The 23,103-nt window shown below is 52.2% G+C and overlaps 1 protein-coding gene across 1 annotated transcript; it reads left to right on the forward strand.

The window, feature by feature from the left end:
• The first annotated feature begins 338 nt into the window (after window positions 1-338).
• Window positions 339-21,842, forward strand: SYPL2 (synaptophysin like 2). The gene is made up of 8 exons (XM_073319789.1): window positions 339-477; window positions 5,036-5,176; window positions 5,601-5,859; window positions 5,968-6,039; window positions 10,849-10,973; window positions 16,321-16,522; window positions 17,433-17,624; window positions 18,455-21,842. Exons 3-8 carry the CDS (start codon window positions 5,812-5,814, stop codon window positions 18,581-18,583), a joined length of 768 nt encoding a protein of 255 aa, XP_073175890.1. The 5' UTR covers window positions 339-477; window positions 5,036-5,176; window positions 5,601-5,811; the 3' UTR covers window positions 18,584-21,842.
• Window positions 21,843-23,103: the final 1,261 nt, after the last annotated feature.

Raw genomic sequence — 23,103 nt, forward strand, 5'->3', positions numbered from 1 at the left:
GCTGGGCCTCCCCAGCTCACAAAGGGAAGCTTGGACAAGCCTTAAGGGGATGATGACATTCTTGAATTAAAGACAAAGAGCTGGGCTTGGCTTAGAACAGCCTTTCCTTGCAATAGGGGAGATGGATTCTGGGGCAAACAGCAGAGGCTGTCAGCTCCACGAGCAAGTAGGAACTGGGACACTGCGACTGGCACATAAAGAAACCACTACTAGCCTCCACCCTTTTCCACCTCCACCTCCATTTCCCACCCCATGGTAGCGTAGCTTCCTGTTGCTGGGTCTGCACAAGCACTAGCCTCCATCCTTGATTCTCATCTGTTTCTCTTTCTCAGACCAGCTCTGGTCTGACTGTGCCTATCAGCGAGATCTGTTACTAGTGAGGAAACAAGTTCAGATCCACCACACTGGGAGACAACAAAGCCTCTACATTGGGGAGAAGAATGGCCAAGAGGGAACCACCACCCCAGCAGTGCCAAGGTAGGCTCAGTAGGGACTGCAGGCTATGGGATTCTCTGCTGGCACAGAAGAAACCTGGTGTTCAATGAACTGGGGCATAATGATTTGCCATTAGAGGGGGCAACCCCCTGTCATTCCATGGGAGAGGAGAACAGTCCATCAGAGAAACAAGGCTGGCAAAACTCCATGAGGTTCTAATCCCCTGTGCAGCATATTCATATGTAGAGGACAGTCGGATCGCCAGCATAAATCGGGGAACTGGGAAATTAGGGATAAAGAAAGCAAGGTATAGTGGTTAAATCAGGGACCTGGGAAGCAGCAGAGCTAGGGGTGCTGAATGGGTTATTAACCAGGAGCTCACAAACAGGTTTGATGGGGTCACACCCATCCATGCTTTCTTTATGGATAAATGGGAGGAGTGCCTTGAAAATATTTTCTGTGGTAACATGTGTCCTAGTATGGAAGAGGCTGGGCACCTGACTGTTCTTGGCTGTACAGATTTGCTGAGTGATGTTGGGCAAGTCATTTCCTCCCTTCCTGTCTCAGTTTCCTCATGTGTAAAAACAGGGATAATAATGGTCCTGACCCCACTCAGGGAGGCAAGAATATATAGACAAGAGGGTTCATTTGTTAATTCACTGACAAAAAACTTTGTTAACACAGAGTTCAGTGAGATGTTCTCCTGGTGTTATCTGGACCAGTGATCTGCTAGGTCATTCCAATCCTCGACTCTGGGAGCCAGACTTACCCTGCTCTGCTGTGAAAACCCCCACTCCTGGGCTGGTCATGCACGGCCTCTAGCATAAAGAAAAGGAGGACTTGTGGCACCTTAGAGACTAACCAATTTATTTGAGCATAAGCTTTCGTGAGCTAAAATTGCTTATGCTCAAATAAAATGGTTAGTCTCTAAGGTGCCACAAGTACTCCTTTTCTTTTTGCGAATACAGACTAACACAGCTGTTACTCTGAAACCAGCCTCTAGCATGTAAGCTGCTCCCAGCTATGTGAGTGAGCAGTTTTGGCCAGCCACTGCTTGGATTGTGCAATCAAATGACATTAGCCATTATCTCCCATCCCAACCCTAGGAACCTCCGTCTTGCAGTGTCCAGTTATGCCTGCTGGACACTGCAAGCTTATATGAGTTAGTCAGTATAACAAAGAAACTGATACATACCAGACTTGTTATCCCAAGGGGAGTCTCTGATGTGCTTTAGACCAAATGCAGTGCTTCAGGTAGATTAAACAAACACATTTATTAACTACAAAAGCTAGATTTTAAGTGATTATAAGTCAAAGCACAAGAAGTCAGATTTGGTCAAATGAAATAAAAGCAAAACGCATTCTAAGCTGATCTTAACACTTTCAGTGCCCTTACAAACTTAGATGCTTCTCACCACAGGCTGGCTTTCTGTCAGCACTTCATTCACTTGGTGGTGATGTCTGTAGATGTAGGTGGAAGAGAGAGAGAGAGGAAGAGCATGGCAAACGTCTCTCCCTTTTATCGCGTTCTTTCTTCCCTCTTGGCTTCCCCTCCGCCCTTGGAGTCAGGTGAGCATTACCTCATCATAGTCCTAAACTGACCAAGGGAAGGGGGGTGGCTCAATCGAGAGTCCAACAGATCCTTTGTTGCTGTCTAGGCCAGTGTCCTTTGTTCCTGTGAGGCTGGGCAGGGTTTGTCCCATACATGACCTGATGATGTGTGAACTGCCCCTCTGCTCCTGGAGAGTTTTGCCCGGGCTTGTTTTAAGCCATGAGGACACATTTTCAGCCTCATAACTATATACATGAAATTACAACCTATAACATTACTATAACAACAATGCTCAGTGCATCATGAGCCTTCTAAAGACACCTGACATGACAAACTTTGCATTGGATACCACATAATCATAAGGATGAACATGGGGGTGCAGGGTGTTCCCCCCGAGGTACAGAGCATCACATTCAGGTTGCTGAGTTTCAGAATGTCAAGTTCAGTTACACTCAACCCTCTGAAACCCAGGAAATGAAGAGTTGAGGTACACACCAACATAACCTTAACTCTGCCCCCTTGGATCTGGCAAAAGCCGCTGGGAATTACCTGTTTGCCCTACAGCTGCATTCCTTGTTTGAAGTGTAGCTGTACTGAATGGTGGAAGCATTAGTTGGAGCAACTTGACTGAGCTCTGATTGTGATATGAGGAGATCAGAGAGGCCTCTATGGGGGGCTAAGCTCCTCCCACCCTCAAGTGTGTGACAAAAGGAAAGAGGCGCATGTGTACCTTAAGGCAGAGGTTCTCAACCTTTTTTGTCTCTGAGGCTCCGCCAACAAACTATAAAAACTCCACGGCCCACCTCTGCCAGAACAACAGGTTTTCTGCATATAAAAGCCAGTGCCAGCATTAGGGGATAGCAAGCAGGGCAACTGCCCAGGCCCCATGCCACATGGGGCCCCGTGAAGCTACATTGATCAGGCTTCAGATTCAGCCCTGGGTGGCAGGGCTCAGGGCCCCGGGCTTCAGGGCCATGTGATGGGCCTTCAGCTTTCTGCGCTGGCCCCCAGCAAATCTAATGCTGGCCCTGCTTGGCAGGCCCCCTGAAACCTGCTCATAGCCCCCTAGGGAGCCGCATACCCCTGGTTGAGAACCACTGCCTTAAGGGATCCAGTATGCCTCATGTCAGCACGCAATTCTGTAGGTTACGTCAGTAGCAGTGCACAAGGGTCTTCTTGCCATGGGATTGTCAGCAGAGAGGAGGAATATGAGAGTGGTCTGTGGGTTTAATGATGGATAACTGAAAATACAATGTTAGATGGACTCCTGGGAGTACAGGTGAATGGATTGCAAAAGGAAGCGAAGGGGCTGTAAAACTTAACAAGTATGGGGTTGTTTCTGGGGAGTAGGCTTGGCGTTTGAGTGTAGAACAGGGTGTAGGTAGCTCCTGATCAGCACTGCTCACATAAACTCAAGTTTTGCCTTAGCAAAGAGAAGGTGCTTGACTCTGTGCTACAGCTGTCATGTGCCCTTATTCCCTGAATGATATGCACTGTCTGCAAAGGCAGAGTACAAATATGGCTGTTATGGACATACTGGTCATCGCTCAAGAAGGGTAGCATTAAGGTTGTGTGGACACATGCCTCAAAGCCTGTATTTCCTGGTTTTCAGAAGTTTATGCTTCAAATACCTTTATTCTTGCGTTACTGGTTTTGAGAGGTTTGAGTTTTGCTGAACTGTATGTTCTGGAAGGCCTACAGAGCAATCTGAACTCTGTATTAATTATGTTTGTCAGTGAATTTCCTAGTTTTGTTTTTTTTTAATAGAAAGAGAAGTGTTTGTTGTAGGAGTTTGTGGTCATTTAGGTAGTCGTAGTTATCAGGTAGGTTTGTAGTTGGTATGCTTCTGTGGCTAGGTAATAATTATACCTAGCTCTTATATAGAACTTTTCATCAGTAGATCTGAAAGCATTTTACACCATTATCCCTATTTTACAGATGAGGAAACTGAGGAACAGAGAGGTGAAGTGACAGGAATAATCCCAGTCCAGTGGTCTCTCCAGTAGGCCATAGTTGCCGTATGAGTCCTAAGTGCTCTGTCCCACTCCCATATGTGTACACTGTTATAGTGCATTGAGGATAATAATCATCCTTTTAAATGTTTGCAGTGTATAGTTGCTGAGGGAAATCACAGATGTGGTCTATAGCCTAAATTCTTGAGAGTTTTATTATGTGGTGGTTACAGTAATTTTAAGCCCATGAGAGGAAAGTGGCGTGTTTCTTCTTTACTATCCCTTCCTCCTTCCTTACCCCATTCTTCGCTCCTCCTGCCCATTCCCATTTATCCCTCTCTCTTCCTGCAACCCCCAACCCCTTTTCCCACCCACTCTTCTGCCTCTAGTTCCCGCTTCCCTCCACCAACCATTCACATATATAATACATTTCCTTTTCAAACATAGTTTGAATGCCTTCTGAATTATCTGATCTGCTGAGATTACATTTCCCCAAAACAATAATAATGATTAAAAAACAAAGTAACAAACCTGGAGAGATGTCAATTTTAGCAAAATGTTTACACTTCATTCTCAGATTTCTGATAAGAGTAGGTTTCAAACTTAAAGTGCCTGCATGTTGGTCAGTTTTCAGTGGCCACACTCCCTGAGGCTATATGAAGGCTAGCAGCTCTCTTGGCTAGTCTTTCTTCATGTGTGCACTGTAATCTGTTCAGCATGTGAGTGTTAGGCTCATGCCTATCTGGTGAGTTTAACCCCTTTTTAAAATATTGTTTTCAATATTGCTTCCCCAAAGGGGCTGTGAATGCCATGCGCTAGCTGGGATGAATGTTGGTCCTGAGATCATTTTGGGGCATGATCAGAAACATGTTTTGAGCCCCAGGTCTGAGCAAAAAAACAAAAAAATGGCAGAATGTGTCAACCTTAAGAAATACTTTTGTGTAGGGGGGTGCTGTATCTTGGGAACCCCATTCTCAAGGCCCCAGTTTTGGCACAGTGGTTCTACCCTGCGGTCCCTTGAAGCACACCAAGTGACAAGGCAATGCCAGTAAGCATGCAGCTTTTAGAGCATTTGGAAGAATTGTCCTTTAAACAGGAAGGGCTCCTGACCGTGAACAGTGGCGGAGCACTGGAGACCCTCCCCGGAACTTCGAAGGGCTCCGGCTGCAGTGGCGGGCACGGAGCGGGCGGAGAGATGAAAAAGCGATCCAGGAACGGGGGAAAGCGCTGGTAGCTGGTATGTGGTAGCCGAGAATGGCTGTGCCCCAGCGCAGGGGTGCACAAGGGGCTTGGAGGTGACAAATGCTCCTGCGCACTGCCTGGGGCGGTGGGGAAACTCGACTATGTGTTTGCTTTAGTGGCCAGCCCCCAGGAGGGGTGGGTGAGTGGGGCCAGACCCATGGCGCTGCTGGGGTCTAGTCTCCGCTAAATTCCCTAATCAGTTAATTGTGCAGTAGAGAAAACGGTTCATCCGAGCCCATGGGTTCGTGCCTGTCCCTGGTTTTCATCGGGGGGGATGCAGGGCGAGGTCCCCCCGCGGGCCCTGGCGGGCGAGAGAGGCAGCCCCGGCCTGGCCCTGGCCCTGGCCCTCCGGCAGTGCCGCGGGCAGGGGGCGGAGGGGCAGGCGGGGCTGGGTTTGGTCCCCACGTGACTCCGCGAAGTTTCGCTGCGAGTTTGACAGAAGTTTGAATCGCGGGTGCGTGCGGCCGCCAGGGCGGAGCGCAGACGGCAGCGGCGGCAGCAGCCGGCGGCGGCCCCGGAGCAGCGCCCGCCCGACAGCCCCCTCCGCGCCTGGGCTGCCCCCCAGCCCTGCTCCCCGCAGCCCACCGCCCGGCGGCGCACACGGCGGCCGGCCCTGCCCGCAGCCTGGACATGTCCGAGCCCACCGCCGCGGCCGGCCACAAGGAGCCCGGGCAGCAGGTACCGCCCCCTCCCTCTCCCTCTCCCTCTCCTGCCCCTTCTCTGCGCTCCCCCGGCTCCTCCGGGCTTGGCTGACCCTAGCTCCCCGCCCTTGTCTCTCCCCTGCAGGGCCGGCGGCTCTTCGGGCTGCGCTGGGGCCGCCTGGAGGAGCCCCTGGGCTTCGTTAAGGTGCTGCAGTGGGTGAGTTTGCTACAGAGGCTCTTTCTATTTCGGTACCAGTGAGTGACGTTCCTGCAAAGCAAGGCAGCGCCGGCTGGCTGGCTGCGGGGGGGCGGCTCTTTCTGGGGGCGAGTTCTTGGTGAGTGGGGTATGGGGTGGGGTTAGAGGAGGGAAGGAGCTGGGCATGCGGTGCCCCTCCCAGGCAGCCCCTCTGTGTGCAAGGAAGGTCTCCGTTTATGGGGAGGGGTATGGGAACTGGCCTTAGCCCTGCTCACGTTTCACTCGGGGGAGAGGGGGGGAAAGCTGGCTGCCGTGGTTTAACCTTTCCAGAGCTCTGATGCTGCACATACCAGGCCTCGGTGGGTCCCTGAGCTCGCTAAACTCTCCTCTTCCGCCTCCCGCGGGAGAGACTGGAGTCCTGCACTTATTTGGACCCCAGTGCTTGGGGCTTGAGTGTGTGGGAAACCTTCAGACTGCTTGAGTGTGTGGGAAACCCCTCTCAGAACAGATCTGTTGTAGAACAGCCTTCTGCCCCCTTCTGAGCACTGAATCAGGTGGTAGTAGCTGGAGTTGTCTGCTACCGCACTGTTGGAAGTGTGTTCCCAGGGCAAAGTTGCCATTGTTTGATAGTCGGAGTCAGTCTCCACTCGGCCTGTGTGCATTGTCCAAAGAGCTTTACATGTACTGACTCTGCCTGTCTAGGGCAGGATGCTGGGAGCCAGGACTCCTTTAGGTTCTATTCCTACTGACTCTCATGGGACCCTGGGCAAGTCATTTCACCCCCCTGAGCCTCAGCATACCCATCCATAAAACGAAGATACCCACCCCCCTTCTCAGCAGTGTTTCGCCAAGGCCACTGTGAATGAAACAGGCCATAGAAGAATGTAGCGTTGGTGTTCTGAATAACACCAATTATGATTTCTTATGTTTGCAAAGGTAACTTTAAAAGGCCTTCTGTCTGAATGAGGAACCGCAGCACTAGCTAGCATATCTCATGGCACATCAAGGGTGCTGCATTTGTTTCATGCCTCCATGTGGTGACGGAACTGTTCAGCATGTGTTCGTGGTGTGCAGGTCACACTCTTGATCTGCCAGGATCCAGGGAGCCTGTACTTGGTGTATGGTGTGCCATGTATGCAGCATTCAGCTCCTCTGTAGCACTCTTCATCCAGAAATCATGTCACAAAGGTAGGGGAGTGTCATGGCCCCTGTTTTACAGCTGGGAGAGTGAAGCAGACAGGGGAGGTGATTTGCACAAGGTCACTGGCAGGGCTAGGAATAGATACACATTGCTTATCCCGCCCCACATCCTCACCCACACAGCCTGAGAAGCTGGCTGTGACTCTGTTTACTTTGGGTGCACACCTCTAGGCTGACACCTTCCCAAAGTAGCTCTGGTTTTGGATCCCTCTGTTTTTGGGAACCTAACTTGAGACACTGGGAGCCGGACTTTCAGAGGTGCTGAGTGTCTGCAGTCCTGACTAAAGTCAATGGGAGCTGCTGGTGCACAGCACCTCTGAAAATTCAACATATCCCAAGTCAAACACCCCAAAAGAGAGGCATCCAAAATCAGTGGATGGTCTCACAAACAGCCTTGGTTCTCGCTTAGTCAGACCTGAGAGGTGCTGAGTACCCATTGGAATGGAAAGTGCTTCAGCATGCTGCAGGATCAGGCCCTTCAACCAATAGTAGCAAAAGGGTATAAATCCTGGGGAGGGAAAGAAATGATACAGGGCAGTTCGAAGGGACATAACTAGGAGGGACACTGAACAAAGAAACTTAAGCTGAATGCAGGAAAACCAGGGTAACAAAGGCAAAGATCCTCAAAGGTATTTACACTGTCAGTGGAAGTTAGTAACCTAAATACCTTGGAGCATCTGGGTCAGAGCTCTTTATGGCATAGAGTCTTAAGTTAAATGGTGGGAGAAATATGCTGGGCAAAGTACTTGGGAATATACAGTACAGAACAGTCCCGCGCTGGCTGAGAATGGACGAGGCGACATAAGATGACGTCTGCCCCTGACTGCTGTGATTTTCTGCCTGTTCTGTTCAGGATTTGGTTACATAGATCAGTCCTTTATAGATGAAGTGGGAACCCCTCAGTCTATTCAGCCTACATTTTCATTCTCTCTCTTGTACACACGCAAACAGAGAGTTGTTTTTTCTTCCTGTCGCTTGTGGGAGCCAGAGTTCAGGGTGCATGAACTTAACCAGAGCTGAGTGTTTCTACATGAGTTACCAGAAAACTATTCAGAAGCCACATTCATCCCCCCCGCCAGTGGAAGAGAAAGAGAAATTCAACTCAGAACCAAGAACAGGAAATGTCATTTGAGACTCATAACCATTTCCTGCATGGATGAATTACACTCTCATTACAGGGGGGGAAGGCAAAGAAAACAAGACATCAGTTTATTGGTCGTGTAATTGAAAACTGATTTTGGTTTAGAGGCATAAAGGCCCCTGAGCATCATCAGTTGCCGGAAAGTGAATTAAAAGTTGCTTCAAAGGAAAAAGATCCTACTGGGGGCTCAGGCCCTCAGCTTCACAGTTCTGAGAGAGACATTCAGGTATTGGGCTGCATTTTGCAATGTGGCAGGAAGTTTGAGGTTCTTGTGAAAACACAGATTTTTCTTTTAATGAAGTCTCCGCTTCTGCCCACACCACCTGCCCAAATGTCTCCGCATCAGCCGTTCTGGAAACACCAGCTTCTTTGGGAGGTTTCTGAACTGCTGATTCCGGGCTTTAGGGGGACAGGTGGCCCTGCTGCAAAATTCTTCCAAAGATACCAAGGACCCTGCTCACCCATCCACATGGGCAGGTAATCCCCACTGAGGCCAATGGGGCAGGGGCGGGAAAGAAGAGTGTGCAGCTCTAGGTCTCGTGGGACACCATCCAGGTCCCTTATCTGCCTGTGGCAGTTCCCTTCCACACACCCCCATCCATTGTGCACCTCCCTCTGCCAAGTGAGGGCGGAGAGCCTCAGGGAGTGCACCCAAGCTGGCCAGCTCACCAGGGGTTAGTGAGCGATGTGGGGAAGGGAGCCAGTAAGAAGAGATCTCTGGTGTGGCGCCTGGCCAGCCTGTGTTGCTGGCACAGATGGGCAGGGATGGAACAGAGGAGCTCAGCAGGGAGGAGGAATCCCTGAGAGCGTGGGCTGTCTATCAGCTGCGCTGGACGGTTACTAGTGCTGTCAGCTGTTTGGTGGTGGGGATTAGGCCCCATGGAGCCCCGACAGGAAGCGCTGGGGTGACAGGTCTCTGGAATGGGGAAGCTTAATGAGCCAGCGATGTGCTCACTGCCTTGTGTGCTCAGGTGTCCTGGTGCCGTGCTGCAGTCAGTGGGGGCTGTCTGCCCGTGTGGCTCAGTGTATCCTTTGTGAGCAGAGCCCCGGGTGCCATAGTGTGCCCCAGGGGGAGGCATCGGCCCCATTGTCTCCAGCACTGGGACAGCTCTTGTTGTCTTTAAGCCATGATGCCTGTGTCAGTCTCTGCAGCTATTCTCTGCCCTTACCTACTGGTTTCTTAGCTGCTAGTAGTTGGAGGTGGGTGTGGTGCAAAGCAGACATGGATCCTGTGTAAATTCCTCTGCCAACCTTGCATGTTGTCCGTTAGGGTATCTTCCTGTGCTGACCCCCCTCAGCCCCAGAACCTACAAAAGGCCTTGTTAGAAAGGAGAGTTATGGGAGTCATCCTAGCAGTGCTGTTGTTCCCTTCCCTGGCTGGTGCAGATGGGAGGTGGTGGTGTTTGTTAGAGCAGGGTCAGTGAGTTAAGACACTGGGGTTCTGTTCCCAGCACTGCTATTACCTGCCTTTGTGCCCCTGGGCAAGTCACTTCCCTGCTCTGGGCCTTATCTCTGCCTTCAGTAGGAATCAATGGGCCAGCCCCACAGTTGCTGTAAACTGGTGTAGCTCTGCTGAAGTCAGAGCACCAGTCTGGGGGCACATACCAGTGACGGGGAACGTGCATCCGGAGAGAGGTTGTAGTCTCTGATCGCACCTCTTTGTCCCAGCAAAAGCGTCTGGCTCTCTCTGAGGAAGGTATGTGCTTAGTTTGTATGCAACATAGCAAGCAGAATCCCAACCAACCGAACTGGGAAGAGAGGCTGGCTCAGAGGATTGCTGGGATCTAGAGAACTTTCACTGCTAGGCTGCCAGCTTGGCCAGCTCCCGGTCAGGAGAGCAGTGAGTGAGAGCTCTGGTGATAACTCTCCACTGGTGCTCTCACTCCAGTTCCATATCACAAAACCTCTATCCCAGTTGGCACTGACTGGCTCCCTTACTCGGCCGTAGCCAAAATAGACTACGGAGACGGCTTCCGTCTCTCTCTGGGTCACAGCACTGCCTGGTCTTCTGTGAGGAAGAGATTGACTCCAGCTCCGCTTCTTCCTCCCCTTTCCCTGCTGCTCAGGGAAGTGCTCTAAGAGTGGTTGCTTGGGAGACAGGGGTGATCTGGAGCCCTGGGTTCTGTTTCTCCATGTTCTGCTTGTGTCGGCCTGTTCTGATTTCTTGTTACAAACGTTATCACTCAAGGAAAAGACCTTGCTGACTGGGTTTTCTGCTGGGTCCTTGCACAAGGTGACAGGGATGTCATATGACCATGGCACTACATTGCAAGTGCTGAGGATGTTGCTTTGATTATGATGTGTGGATGCGCCATTGTTATATTGTGTTGCCCCAACTAAACTGAGGACTATTTACCTGTGGTCACCGGGGCTATCTTGTAAATTTCAGAAGGCGCGATGAGCCCAGAAGACCTGCTAGCACCTGTTGCTAGTTCACTGTCACCAGCTGGAGTCCCCCGACTTCAAAACCTTTTGCTTTTCTCTTCCAGCTCTTTGCCATTTTTGCCTTCGGCTCCTGCGGCTCTTTCAGTGGGGAGACAGGGGCTACCGTAAAATGCAATGATGACCTGAAAGAGATGACAGCCATCTCTGTCCAGTTCGGATACCCTTTCAGGTAATGTGGGACCTTGCTGGACACTAACCCAGAGGATGCTTCCTCTCCAGAGTTACATGCCACTGGAGATGGTAATTAATCCATCAGAATAGACAGACTGGCCTGACACCAATGCTTGACTCAATGGAGAGATGTCTGTGAAGGGACCAGAACCCATATCCTACCCCCAGCTTCCCAGATGAGTGCTCTTCCCAAACCAGTACACTCTGACTTGCTTTTACTACCGTTTTAAAAAAAAGAAATACTTTCTGAGGCAATGTATAGTTAATCTGTGTAACTCACTGCTGTAGGATAGTGCTGCTAGAACAGGACTCTCACTGCAGGTTTTTCTTTCATTTTAATGGTACCTAAACAGAGTTGAAGGATGGCTGTTTAACTGCCCCTGTTGAAAAATGACTCCCATTTGGGCTCTCCTTGGGGTTTTGGAAACCCCTTCTGCAATGGGTGTGGGCAAAGGGAGGGGAGAGGGCAGGCTGGTATAGGTCTTAATTACCCAAAACTTACTGCAAATAGGAAGCCGTGAGGGAACGGATCCAAAGAAATGGCCTTTGGATGCCTGAAGAGTGGGGGCAAGTGGGCACAGGATGGACACTGCCTGATCCCACAATGTGGCAGGGAAGTTGGTTCCTATGCCAGCTTAGTTGCAAAGAGAACAAGGCATTTTTTAAATAAACAAGTGGGGAGAGACAGCGAGAGGAGCTGCCAGCCTTTCCCTCCATGCTCTGCCGAAGCCCTTTCTATGCAAGGCTCCTATGGTCACTGAAGCCCCGTAACTCAGATCCTCAGTTGGTGTGAATCAGTTTATCTCCGTTGAAGTTAGTGGAGCTGCATCCTTGGACATCAGCGTGTCTTAGCCCTGCTCTGAGGAGTAAATGGCGCCAGCAGCAGTTGCCTTGTCTCCCTAGGGCTCCCAGCATTGCTGCCGCCGGGGAGCTGAGCTGGGCTTAGCAATGTTCGAAAACTCCCTTTGCAGCAATGCTGGGCTTAGCAATGTTCGAAAACTCCCTTTGCGTATAAAAGGGAGCTGCAGTCAGGCCACAAGATGGAAATAAAGTTATGTCCAATGGAGAAACCTCCCCCTCAGCCCAGTCCAGATCTCTTCTCGCCTCAGCAGAGCAGACCCCGCTCCTCAGGCCAGAGTTGGGCCAGGCTTTCTCACGCGCGCGCCTGCAGGTCGTGTGTTTTGTTGGTTATATTTTTTCTCTCTCTCCTGTAACACGTTTTGTCCAGTAACGTAGACCCCGACTCGCTGGAGATTTACTCAGGAATGCAGTGTTCTGTATGGGCCTGTCTTTCCTGCCCTCTGCTGGGTGACTTAGGGACCTTGAAAGCAGGGATAATCAATGCTTGACTAGCTTTGACTGCATCCTATTTAAAGGTGTATCCTCTCTGAGCATCTCCTGGAGACGGAATACCCAAGGGAGAGCCAGTCCATTATGGACAGATCTGTTCTGACCCCTTTAGCTCTCCGTCCAAGAGAGCATTTCAAACACAGACCCCAGAGCATAGGGAGCCCTTTGCCCAAGACAAGCTAGGGAGGCTGTATGACTGAGGTGAAACCTTTTGGACATCTTCAGGCTGCATTATATAGGTGAATGCATGAATAGACCTAGTGTCAGTTCCCACAAGAGAGGAATTTGTGCCACTATTATCTGAGGCAAATAGCGTAGCAAAGCTCCAGGTATTTGTATGAATGAGAGCAGCACCTTCAGTTGTTGTAGCTCTGATAATACTGGAAGGGCTTTTAGTCCTCATGGTTCAGGGCATATGCTGATCACCAGCTGGGTCAGGAAGAAATTCATCTTCCCCCTGCCCCCCAGTATGGCATTTAAAACCAGGTATTTTTCTTAAAGCATCTTGCACTGGTCACTATTAAGAGATGAGATGCTGGTCTAGATAGATAAACCATTGATCTGTTCAGTCAAGCAGTTTCTCTGCTCAATTCTCTGTAGGTTGGAGGGCTCAGAGATCCTTTTAATCAGCTAATGTGGGTGTATGGAGAAAACCATCATAATTCAGAGGTGACTACTTTAACTCCTTGTAGCTTACAGGTGTCAATGTCACAGCTGTGAATTCTGAGTGCTATGCTATGGGCTGGCTGCACGCCTGACTCTCTCTCTGGTGTCTCTGAATGAGCCCCTTCAGAAGTCAGGCCTCATGCCTTTACTTCCCTGGGGGTGGAATCACATGATTCTCTCACTCTTAGACTGGACCCTGTGCTTCAGCATCTTGTGTATCTACCGTACTTACCCTGACAGGTCCCAGTGGGTTCAGCACCAGTGGGTCATCCCTTCCGGAACCTGTGAGCAGTGGTTAGTACAAATAACCAGAGAGCCTTCTTACACCAAAGCATTGTTCAGCCTTAACAGTAGGCGCCAGGCATAAAATGAGAGAGGGATTAAACAAGAAACCGTCTGCACTCAGCTGCAATGGATCTGTTATACTCCCATCATACTTTGCATCAGCACCTGCTGTGGGCTCATGTGTGGGCATACCCCCTAGGAAGCCTAGAAGGCCTGATTTCTTCAGTTCCCCCAAATGGGGTCTGTGTCTGTCTGCCCCTCCCTGACAAGGTGGAGAGAGACTTTTTAACTGTTTGGTTTCTGTTTCATTGGTTGGCTCCCAGTACTGGCAGAACAAGTCTTGTAACTTGGCTGGAGCCTGGAAATAGCAACTTCACAGTGAATAGCTCAGGCATCCTCTTCTAATGACTGGCTGGTTGCTTATCTGTAGCCGTTGTGTTGCCTTGCTACCTTTTCCTAGTCAGTCCTACTATTTAAGCTAAACCAATTCGTACAGAGACAACAACCCACCATAGCCAACAACCAGGTCACATAGAGTGTTCGTAAATCATCACACGCTCCTCCCCCCATCCTGCACAGCTGTTCCTTTACTCCCTTGGCTGCAAACTTGCAAAAGGGGCAGCTAGCCTTGGAAAATGTCCCTCAGTCACCTGTTTGGAGGTGCTGTAGGGAGAGGGAATATACTGCAGGATCCGTCACCCCCATTCCTGACCGCTGCTGAGGTCAGGAGGCAGGTTGCTGCAGACTTCAGCTCATGTTTCAGGTATAGGCCATTGCTGGAAGCAGGGTACTGGCATTGATGAGCCAATGGTCTGTTCCATTATGGCCAGCATTCGTTAATCCCTCAGCCACCCCAAAGCCAGAAAGGTTTGTCAAGCAGTAAGGAAGTCAAAGTGAGCACGGAATAGCCCCGTTTGTTACGGATCAGCAAAAAGGCCTCTTGGGTGAGCAGAAAAGAGGCCAGAATTAGATTGAAATCCAGCCTGTGAAGCTAAACTTATGAAAAGTGTGAACATGGCTATATCTATCCACACATCTCGGCCTGCCTGCCAACATTCGACTATAAATAGAGGCACACCTCTGATCTCCACTGACTTAGGAGCACTGCTAGGAGGCTCAGAGGGGGGAGAAATGGAGAACTGTGCTACTGAAATAACAGTGACTGTCCCAGCTCAATAGGGACAGTTGGCAAGAAGGCCTTGGGCATACCTCAGTTCCTCCTTAACAAGTGCTCTCACCATCAGAGCTCCTTTAGGGACCTCCAACATACACAAGACTCCTGCCCAGTTCCCTACACAAGATGGAAGAGTATAGCTCTCGTCCCAGTCTGCTAAGGGCACGTCACCAAACTCACACCCTGAGATGATGAACACAGGGAGAGTTTTAAGCGTCTAGTGAACTTGTCCCCCATTTGATAGTCCCTGTTTGCTTGATACATTTCACTAAGTGGAAAGCAGGCTGCTCTGTTTCACTGTGCAGGTCAGGTCCTCATCCTACATCCTGACGTACACAGGCCGAGCTCAGTGGAGCGTTTTCCATTTAGACCTGCTCTGACCTGGCCCTCACTTTCTGCTTAGTTTCCAGCTGTAGTTCTGGGGTACTAGCCTGGTGCTGTTGTATTCAGCTGCATGAGAGTGCAGGGGGAGAGTCAGGTCAAAGAGAAAATCCCTCTTTTCCTTTAAAGTCAAATTCAGTGGGAGGGGTGATTGGGCCAGAAAGTTTTTCACCCCTCGGTGGCTGTGTCATATTCAGCGTCGGAAGGTGGTGACGGAAAGTTACCTGTTTTTTGTATGGGGCTTGACTGACACGGACAAAGGAGAGCTCACTGCCCCGGGCACGGTGCAGTCTTATCAGAGCGTACAGAATTGGAATGCTGGTGCCATCTGATGGCTCTTAGCAGCCTCTGTGAAATGAGTGGGTGGGTGTCATATCAGAACTGAAGTGACAAGTCACAAAATCCTTTCTAAAAAAGAAAAGGAGGACTTGTGGCACCTTAGAAACTAACAAATTTATTTGAGCATAAGCTTTCATGAGCTACAGCTTACTTCATCTGCATGCATCCGATGAAGTGAACTGTAGCTCACGAAAGCTTATGCTCTAATAAATTTGTTAGTCCTCCTTTTCTTTTTGCGGATACAGACTAACACGGCTGCTACTCTAAAATCCTTTCTGTTACTGGCATGGATCGGCCCACTGCTGGCAGCCTTAGCAGAGAGGTGGTTGAATACCATGGTGATGGTCAATCTTATGGAAACCCGGATAGACAGAGTGGCTAAGACTGACTGCTTTGGAATCTGAACTCACTCCTACAGTGTGTCTACACTAGCAAATAATCAAGGGGTAGTGCTGCTCCAGTGTAAGAGCAAGTGTAGACCGGACACCAGCATTTATACAGCCAGGGGCAGGGCTACTGGTGTAGATCAAGCCATAGAAGGGATGAGGCCCGTTGGCAGGCTGCAGTGTAGGGACCTTACCCTGCCACTGCCTGTACTGTCCTTGCTCTGTGGATAACTCCCGCCCATGACCCCACAGCCCCAAGACCACACTGTCAACCTGCTGCAGAGGCAGGCCAAGACAGCCGTCCATCTGTCCAGGAGGAGGAGGAGGCAAGACAGTGCTCCTCGTTAGATGCATTTCCCTTCTCTGTGACTGTGGGGCCTTTTCCCAGGCCCTTGTCCTGCAGCCAGGCAGGGTTCCTATGGGTGCCATCCTCTAGCTCCTTGGACTCCTCTGGGCAGCAGCTGCTCTGCAGGGTTCTCTGCTCAGTGTTCCCCTCTGCATCACTGGTTTTATCCCATGACCTGCACCCCCCAATCCTGTTCTCTTGTCCCCCATACTCAGTCCACCATATCTGGATTCCATGGCCCCTCCCGTATCTGAGGGGGTGGGCCTTTCAAGGCTGCGCCCACCAATCCCAGCCTTCAGACAGGCTGGCTCCTTTTACCCAAGAGGGTGGATGTAGGTCTCAGCCCGTTCTTTCTCCTGCACTGCGCCTTCCTCCCTGCTAAATATGTCTCTCTCCCCACCCCTTTCTCTGTGGGCAGGTTATCCAGGATTCCCTTTGAGATGCCTGTCTGCGAGGGCAATGCCACTAAAAGGACTTTGCATCTCATGGGGGACTTCTCGGCCCCCTCCGAGTTCTTCGTGACCCTGGGAGTCTTCTCCTTCCTCTACAGCATGGCAGCCCTGGTGATCTACCTGCGATTTCACTCCCTTTACACAGAGAACAAGAAGCTTCCCTTTGCGGTGAGATCCCTGCCTTAGCCCCCTGGGCTGGGGTTTGTTTGGTGGCTCTTACAGCTGTGGGGCTTGCGCTAAAGAACCTGTGGCACAGGGCTGGGAGTTAGGTCTCCTAGATCTGATTTCTGGCTCCGCCACTGACTCACTATGGGACCTTGGGCAAGTTACTTCCCATTTCTTGGGAGGGGAAGTCAGAGGAGGCAGAGCTGAGCATCTGAGGGCTTCCCCCACCATTAAGCCATCATTCTGTCCCTGCACCCCTTTCCAGGATGGGAGTTCTCTCCCTGTGGTGCTGTCACGCTGGCAACGTGAGGAGAGACAGAGCTGACCCATAGCAGGCACTGTCCCCCTAATCCCGGCCAGGGTCAGCAGCCAAGTGATTAAGCCTTCAGCTCTGGGTGCTCGGTGCGAAGGCTGAAGGCTGTTTCAGAGCCAGGATTCACAGATGAAGGCTGAAGGCCCCGCACTGGGATGTAGCAGGATGTCTGTTTGGTGCCTGGGGCTGCAGGTCAAGAAAGGGAGGCATTAGATGCAGGCAGCAAGGGCAGACTGAAGCTGTGCAATGCAAGCCAGGTGGTCCTAAACCCCTTTGCTTATCAAAGAACAGGGGAGTCGCATACATTGGTGTGAGGGCTTGGAACACTAGTGGGACCCGCCAGGGAATTTAGGGGCCTTTCTGGAGCATTGGGCCTAGATCTTTTGGAGTCTGCCTTAGTCCACCAGCCGGTGGGGCTGGGGCGGGGCTGGGGGTCTGGTCCCTGGCAGGTGGTGTTGGGAGGCGGTATAGGCCAGGTGGGCTGGAGGTCCTGGAGCTAGACGAGCATTCCCATCTCCATGCCTGGGGCTGGGGAGAGTGAGAGGAGCCCTGCTGTGCACCACACCGGAGCCAGCATGACGTTTCCTTCCCGCCCCCCAGGATTTCTGCGTGAGCGTCTCCTTCACCTTCTTCTGGCTGGTGGCGGCTGCAGCCTGGGGCAAAGGCCTGTCAGACGTGAAGGGGGCCACACGGCCGTCCAGTCTCATCGCCGCCATGTCCGTGTGCCATCTCAAACAGGCCGTGTGCAACGCTGGGGCCACGCCGGCCATGGGGCTGGCCAACATCTCCGTGGTAAGAGCCCACGGCCAAGCCAGCGCCACAGCTGCGCACAAGCAAAGGGGGCAGGGGACCCATTCGGCCAGATTTACACCTGGCGTAAATGCGCCATGTTCCGTTGAAATGAACGGCCCATTTACACCAGCTCAGGATCTGGCCCACAAGCGGCCATTTTTGTGACCACACAACTGGAGTAGAGCGCTGGTGGAGACGCCTCTTGGGCTGTGCCATGCCCTGGATGGGGGTAGGGGGGTTACCAGCACCGGGGTTTGATCCAGGGATCATGAGCTGCTAGCACCCGGCTTTGTTAGCCAGAGATGGACCGGGCCCATCGACCTCTGTACATGGACTGTCTGCGCCTAGGGGAGATGGCCAGGTGGTGCTGTAGTTTAACCAGTGCGCCAAGGGCAGTCAGGGCGCCAGGAACTGCTCAGACACCCTGGTGTAAATGGCGCACTGGGTGCTGTCTCTGTACTAAGTGCATTGCCCCGAGAGGCAGTCACTGGCAGTGGATGTGTGCGCTCTGAGTGACTTAGCTACTTCTTCAGCACCAGAACGGGGTGCAGGCAGCAGTTGAAGGGTTGAGGGGATTTTGCCAAGTCCGCTTGGCCTCTAGGCCTGGGGAGCTAAGGGCGGTTCTCCATTGCCTGTAGCAGTAGGCAGCCTTATATCCTTTGAGCCCCCAGCTACCGGGGGGGCCATGCAGCAGAGCGCCGAGCCGTCCTGATTCCAGCCGGGAGCGGGGTGTGCACAGCTGGACGCACGCACGCGCCTGAGGCTGGCAGGTCTTGCTGCGAGTTCACTGATGGTAATTGTGCCCTTTGCTCTCTCTGACTCTCCCCTAGCTCTTTGGCTTCATCAATTTTATTCTGTGGGCTGGAAACTGCTGGTTTGTGTTTAAAGAGACCTCGTGGCACGTGCAGGCCACTAACAAGGAGAACTCTGCTGAACAGGGAGCCATCGACAAGCAATAAAGACCCTCTCTGCCCGCCGACCCCCCCCCAAGACCTCTTCCCATCCTGGACAGCCTGTACCTTGTCACATACACGCCTTCGTGCAAGCTCCATCATCGTGTTGGCATCCCTCCTGAGCATTCTGGGATGCCCACCTTTGAGTGACTGGCAGGCGGGAGTCCTGGCTCGGTCCCAGGTATACGTAACTTGTTGCAGACTCCAAGGGGCTATTACACAACTCGTGGTTCTGGTAGCAGGGTTTATTATTTTTGTTAATATGTGTAATTTATTTGTTTCTGCGTTCCTGGCCCCCCAGCCTGCGGCTGTGTGGAATTGCTCTTCACAGCTGCTGTGTGAGCCTAAACCAATCAGGAGTTTAGATGCCACAGGAGGGGGTGCGGAGTCACTTACGGGTGAGAGTGGATGCACTGGGGAGACTTAAGACTGGGGCACTACAGGACTCAGTGGTTTGAGCATTGGCCTGTTAAACCCAGGGTTGTAAGCTCAATCCTTGAGGGGGCCATTTAGGGATCTGGGGCAAAAACTGGGGATTGGTCCTGCTTTGAGCAGGGGGTTGGACTAGATGACCTCCTGAGGTCCCTTCCAACCCTGATATTCTATGATAATTCTATGACCACAGAACACCCACTACTGCCCAAGCAAGGAAAGGCAGAGGCTGTGTCATACCTACCCCCTACTTGATTAGGAACAAGGGAGCCAGCCAAGAGGCCGAAAGGGAAGGTGGAGAATATGCTGTTTCTTGCTCCTGGGAGGAGAAGGCTGGTATATTTCTCCTCTTCCCTTCTGCCTGCAGCATTGTGTGTCTCCTGGAGGAAGCTGATGGTGGGTTTTAGCAGCTCTTGGTGCTTGTCCCCTCCCTGTCCTACAGCTGAGGAGCAGCCCCAGATTCCTCTGAAACCTCCTTATAAAACTTCTGAGTGTGCGTGAGCGTCCGCTCCAATGGCTCCCTATGGGGCAGCAGCAGGTGACTGGCCCTCTCTGGGGCCCTGAGCCAGAGAGCTTTGCTTGGCTTCTAGGAGACTTTTCTCGTAGCCAGAGGATCCACTGGCCTAGTTCATGACCCTAGACCCCAGGCGGAAGGAGCCAGAGCTGTGCTGTGCTGACATGGGCACAAGCAGAAGGGAGGCTTTGTCCAAACAGTGTGTTTAGATCACAGTCAGTGCCCATGTCTGCAGTAGCAATACTGACCCCTTACCCCCCTGGCACTAAACTAGCTGCTCCTACTAGTCCTGTCCCTGGAGCCCAGCAACACTGATTGGTCATGCAACCCCTGAACAGTCCTGTCATCCCACCGGCCACTGGGGCACGAGGCAGCTGGCCCCAAGCCTGTTGGCATTGTAACAGCTGACCCCGCAAGGGGCTCTGTGCTCCCGGAGCCGCTGGACAGAATGGTAGCTTAGCATCCCAGGTCCCAAAGACAGCCCTGCTTTGTTCACGGAGAAGGGGCTTGTTCAGCAACTGCTTTAGCGTGCTGAACTCTGTAAACCCCTCTGAGCTTCAGGGTATTGCTCTGCTGTGAAGGGGTTGCTGCCTTCCCTAGAAACAGGCGAGAGCTTTGGTTCAAGGGCCTGGGGAATCCAAGCTCCACGCTGACTCTTCGGGTCTTACTCTCTCCCTTTCCTCTCCCTGCCCTCCACGATGGGGGTGCCTCCTTTCTGCTAAAGGAGAGACTGATATTAATGGTGCTTTGTTTGCTGGGGACCGTCTGTTCAGCAAAGACCCAATTGCTGAATATTTTGTACATTTCCCCTCCACCTCTCGCCCCTCCACGGCAGCCAGGCTCTGGCCAGTTGTAGGGAGCCCTGTGGCGTCTCTGCCCCAGAACCACAGGGGACTGAGTCCCACAGGGCTGTGATGCCCAGTTCCCTGCAGCACAGCCCCAGTGCCACATGCTGTGGTCCTCTTACGGTGGCCCTGGGATGCCCTGCAGGACAAAAGAATCGACCAATCTGTTGCTGGAGGGCTTCCCCCTCCCCACCCAGGCTTCCAGTCCAGCCGGCTCTGGGCCAACTTCTCCAGTCCTTGAGTTCCTAGAGGTACAAACCCTCATGTTTCTGGGCATAAGCCACCACTAGCTACCAAGGGTCAGGAAGAAGCTTCCCTTGCGGCCAGGCTATTCCATAATTGTCCAGTATGGGTTTTCTTGCACCTTCCTCTTAAGCAGCTGATGCTGGAGACCAGATCCCAGACTAGGCGGACCACTGGTCTGATGTGGAACGGCAATTCCTACGCTCCCATGGTGGCTTTGAGGGTACCAGGACAACCAACCCACCAAAGTGCCACCGTTGCATTTGGTTCCTTCTGCTTTGCCTGTGCCCCGTTTGCTAATCTGGGGGGATAGTCAAAGCCAATCCCCAGCTGCCAGGCTCCGTTACAGTCAGGAAGTGACGCTGCTTTACGCTAGCTGAGGGTCTGGCCCCTTTGTGGATAAGCCACCGCAGGGACCTGTGCTGCTCAGATCTTCCAAGAGTCCAGCGGCCAACTGAGCTGGCGCCCATCCCTGCCACAGTGGGAGGGTGGAATGGCCGGGTCTTTATTTCGCTTATCCGTGATTAGTAATAATGGCTCCAGAACCTGCGGGGAAGGAGAGGGCACTTCTCTGCATTTTGTAACCTCTGCCCTCCTGGGAAAGCGGGGGCTGGGAACCGTTTCTGCTGTGGGGCGTGCTGTGTTCTGCCTGTATTTATTTATTTGAAAGGGGAGAGAGAAAATAATACCTTTCTTTTTGCTTTGGTGCTAAGGTGGCACCTGCCCCTTTGCCCAGCACCAGGAGCAGCTCCTATGCCAGCCTGCAGCCCTCCCTCATGAATACCCCCCCAGCTCAGGCGGTAGGCTCCAGGCCAGGGACTTCTCCTCATTGGGCCCTGCCCCGTGACAGAGATCCTAGAGGAGGGGGCTCCTGGGGCTAGGCGGAGGGGGAGGGACCAACCTTAGCTGGTGCTGACTTTGTGTTTTCCTGGAGAATCTCTTGGCTGTGGGTGGAGGCAGGCCTGGTGCCAGCAAAGGGCCCTGAATGTGTGTGACTCTGCAGGGAGCGGGGTCATGGGGGCAGGGGGGAGGCAACTGCTCTTTAGCCCCTTTGACCACTGTTAAAGCAACTGATTGCAGCAGGAGTTGAGAAGGGGGCAGTGGCCCAATCCCGCGCTCTGCTGTGTGCGCTTGGCACTGCCTGGCTGCTTCGGCCTCCCCAGCCCTGGATTACATTGCATGGTTTTCTGGTGCTTGTTGTTATGACTGAATAAAAAGTGCTGCGAGGGTTTGTTACCACAAGGTGCTGCTCCAGGCCGGTTTCCTTTGCATTCCCCACCCTTCTCCAACAGTCACTCTCTACCCTGCTTCCTCCCGGTCCACAGGGCTCCTACAGCTGTCACACCTGCAACCTGTGGTGGGCCGCCTCCTCAAGGGGCTAGTCTAGCTAGATAACAGCCTACTGTTACTGCCAGCAGATGCTCCCCTCGCTGGAGAGGTGCAGGCCTGTGCTGTTGGATTTGAGAGTTCTGGATGATAGCCTGTGGCCCCCGTGTCTCCCAGAGTGGGCTGGAGCGCAGTGGCCATACGTGTGATGGGCCCTGCACTACTCCAGGGAAGGGGTGGGTATGCTGCTTGGCTGGCTGCCTCCCCTGCCCCAAGGGAACAAGCCTGCACTCACCTCCAGGGCAGGTGATTAGGTGACCTAAGACAGCTTTGCTATTTGTTGCAGCAGTGTCATCTCTGACCAGTGTCTCCACCACCTGTTCTATTGCCCACAGCATCCAGGCAGGGAGGGCATATCGTACGCAGCCATAGCCACCCATATGCCAGAGTCGCACCATCCCCACTGACCTGGCCTGGGAATACACTGCCATCTCACCCACCACAATATGCCCCACGGATCAAAGGGGAAGAGCCCTTGCTTTATGTCTGACGGATCATGTTAGCAGAGCCATACAACTAGGAACTCCCCAGAAAGGGAAAATCGCCATCTGTTAAGGGCAGAGCAAATCCCACTTGGCAGATAGGTTGGGGTCATATTGGCCCCAACAAGCTGCTGTACCATTCTTTGCCTACAGGCAAGTGCCAATCAAGCAGGGTAAAATGCTTCCCTGCCTTTGAACACACGGGAGAAAATGCTTCTGAGCTGCTCCCAGCCCCAGGGTGCCCCATGGCTCAGCTTGAGCACACGGGGAAAAGGCTGCAAGGGTGGGGTGGCCATTGTTTCATGTTACTATGTACATCTCATGAGTGTACATCGCACCTAGAAAAAGGAGGGGCTGGATTGTGATCTAGGTTATACCGGAAAAAATCCACAGGAACTCGACTGACTTGGACAGAGTCACTTTGGATTTACACCAGCATAACTTAGATCAGAAACTGGTCCAAGCTCTTTGTTGCCAGGATCTTTTGGTCTTGTGTTAGGCTGAAGCCAGGATAAAAGGGTGCTAGACACAGAGGGGATGGACATGGCAGTGCTAAAGAAGGGGATGCAGTTTCCTGTGGAGACTGAGTGCTAAAAGCACAGTGGCTTTCTTGTGGATCATCCT

The sequence above is a fragment of the Lepidochelys kempii genome, chromosome 21 (genome assembly GCF_965140265.1).
Source record: "Lepidochelys kempii isolate rLepKem1 chromosome 21, rLepKem1.hap2, whole genome shotgun sequence".
Taxonomy (NCBI): domain Eukaryota; kingdom Metazoa; phylum Chordata; order Testudines; family Cheloniidae; genus Lepidochelys; species Lepidochelys kempii.

Coding starts and splice junctions, on each gene's coding strand:
- SYPL2 (XM_073319789.1), top strand. CDS start 5,812: ATGTCCGAGCCCACCGCCGCGGCCGGCCACAAGGAGCCCGGGCAGCAG. Junction 5,860..5,967: donor ACAAGGAGCCCGGGCAGCAG/GTACCGCCCCCT, acceptor TCTCCCCTGCAG/GGCCGGCGGCTCTTCGGGCT. Junction 17,625..18,454: donor GGCTGGCCAACATCTCCGTG/GTAAGAGCCCAC, acceptor ACTCTCCCCTAG/CTCTTTGGCTTCATCAATTT.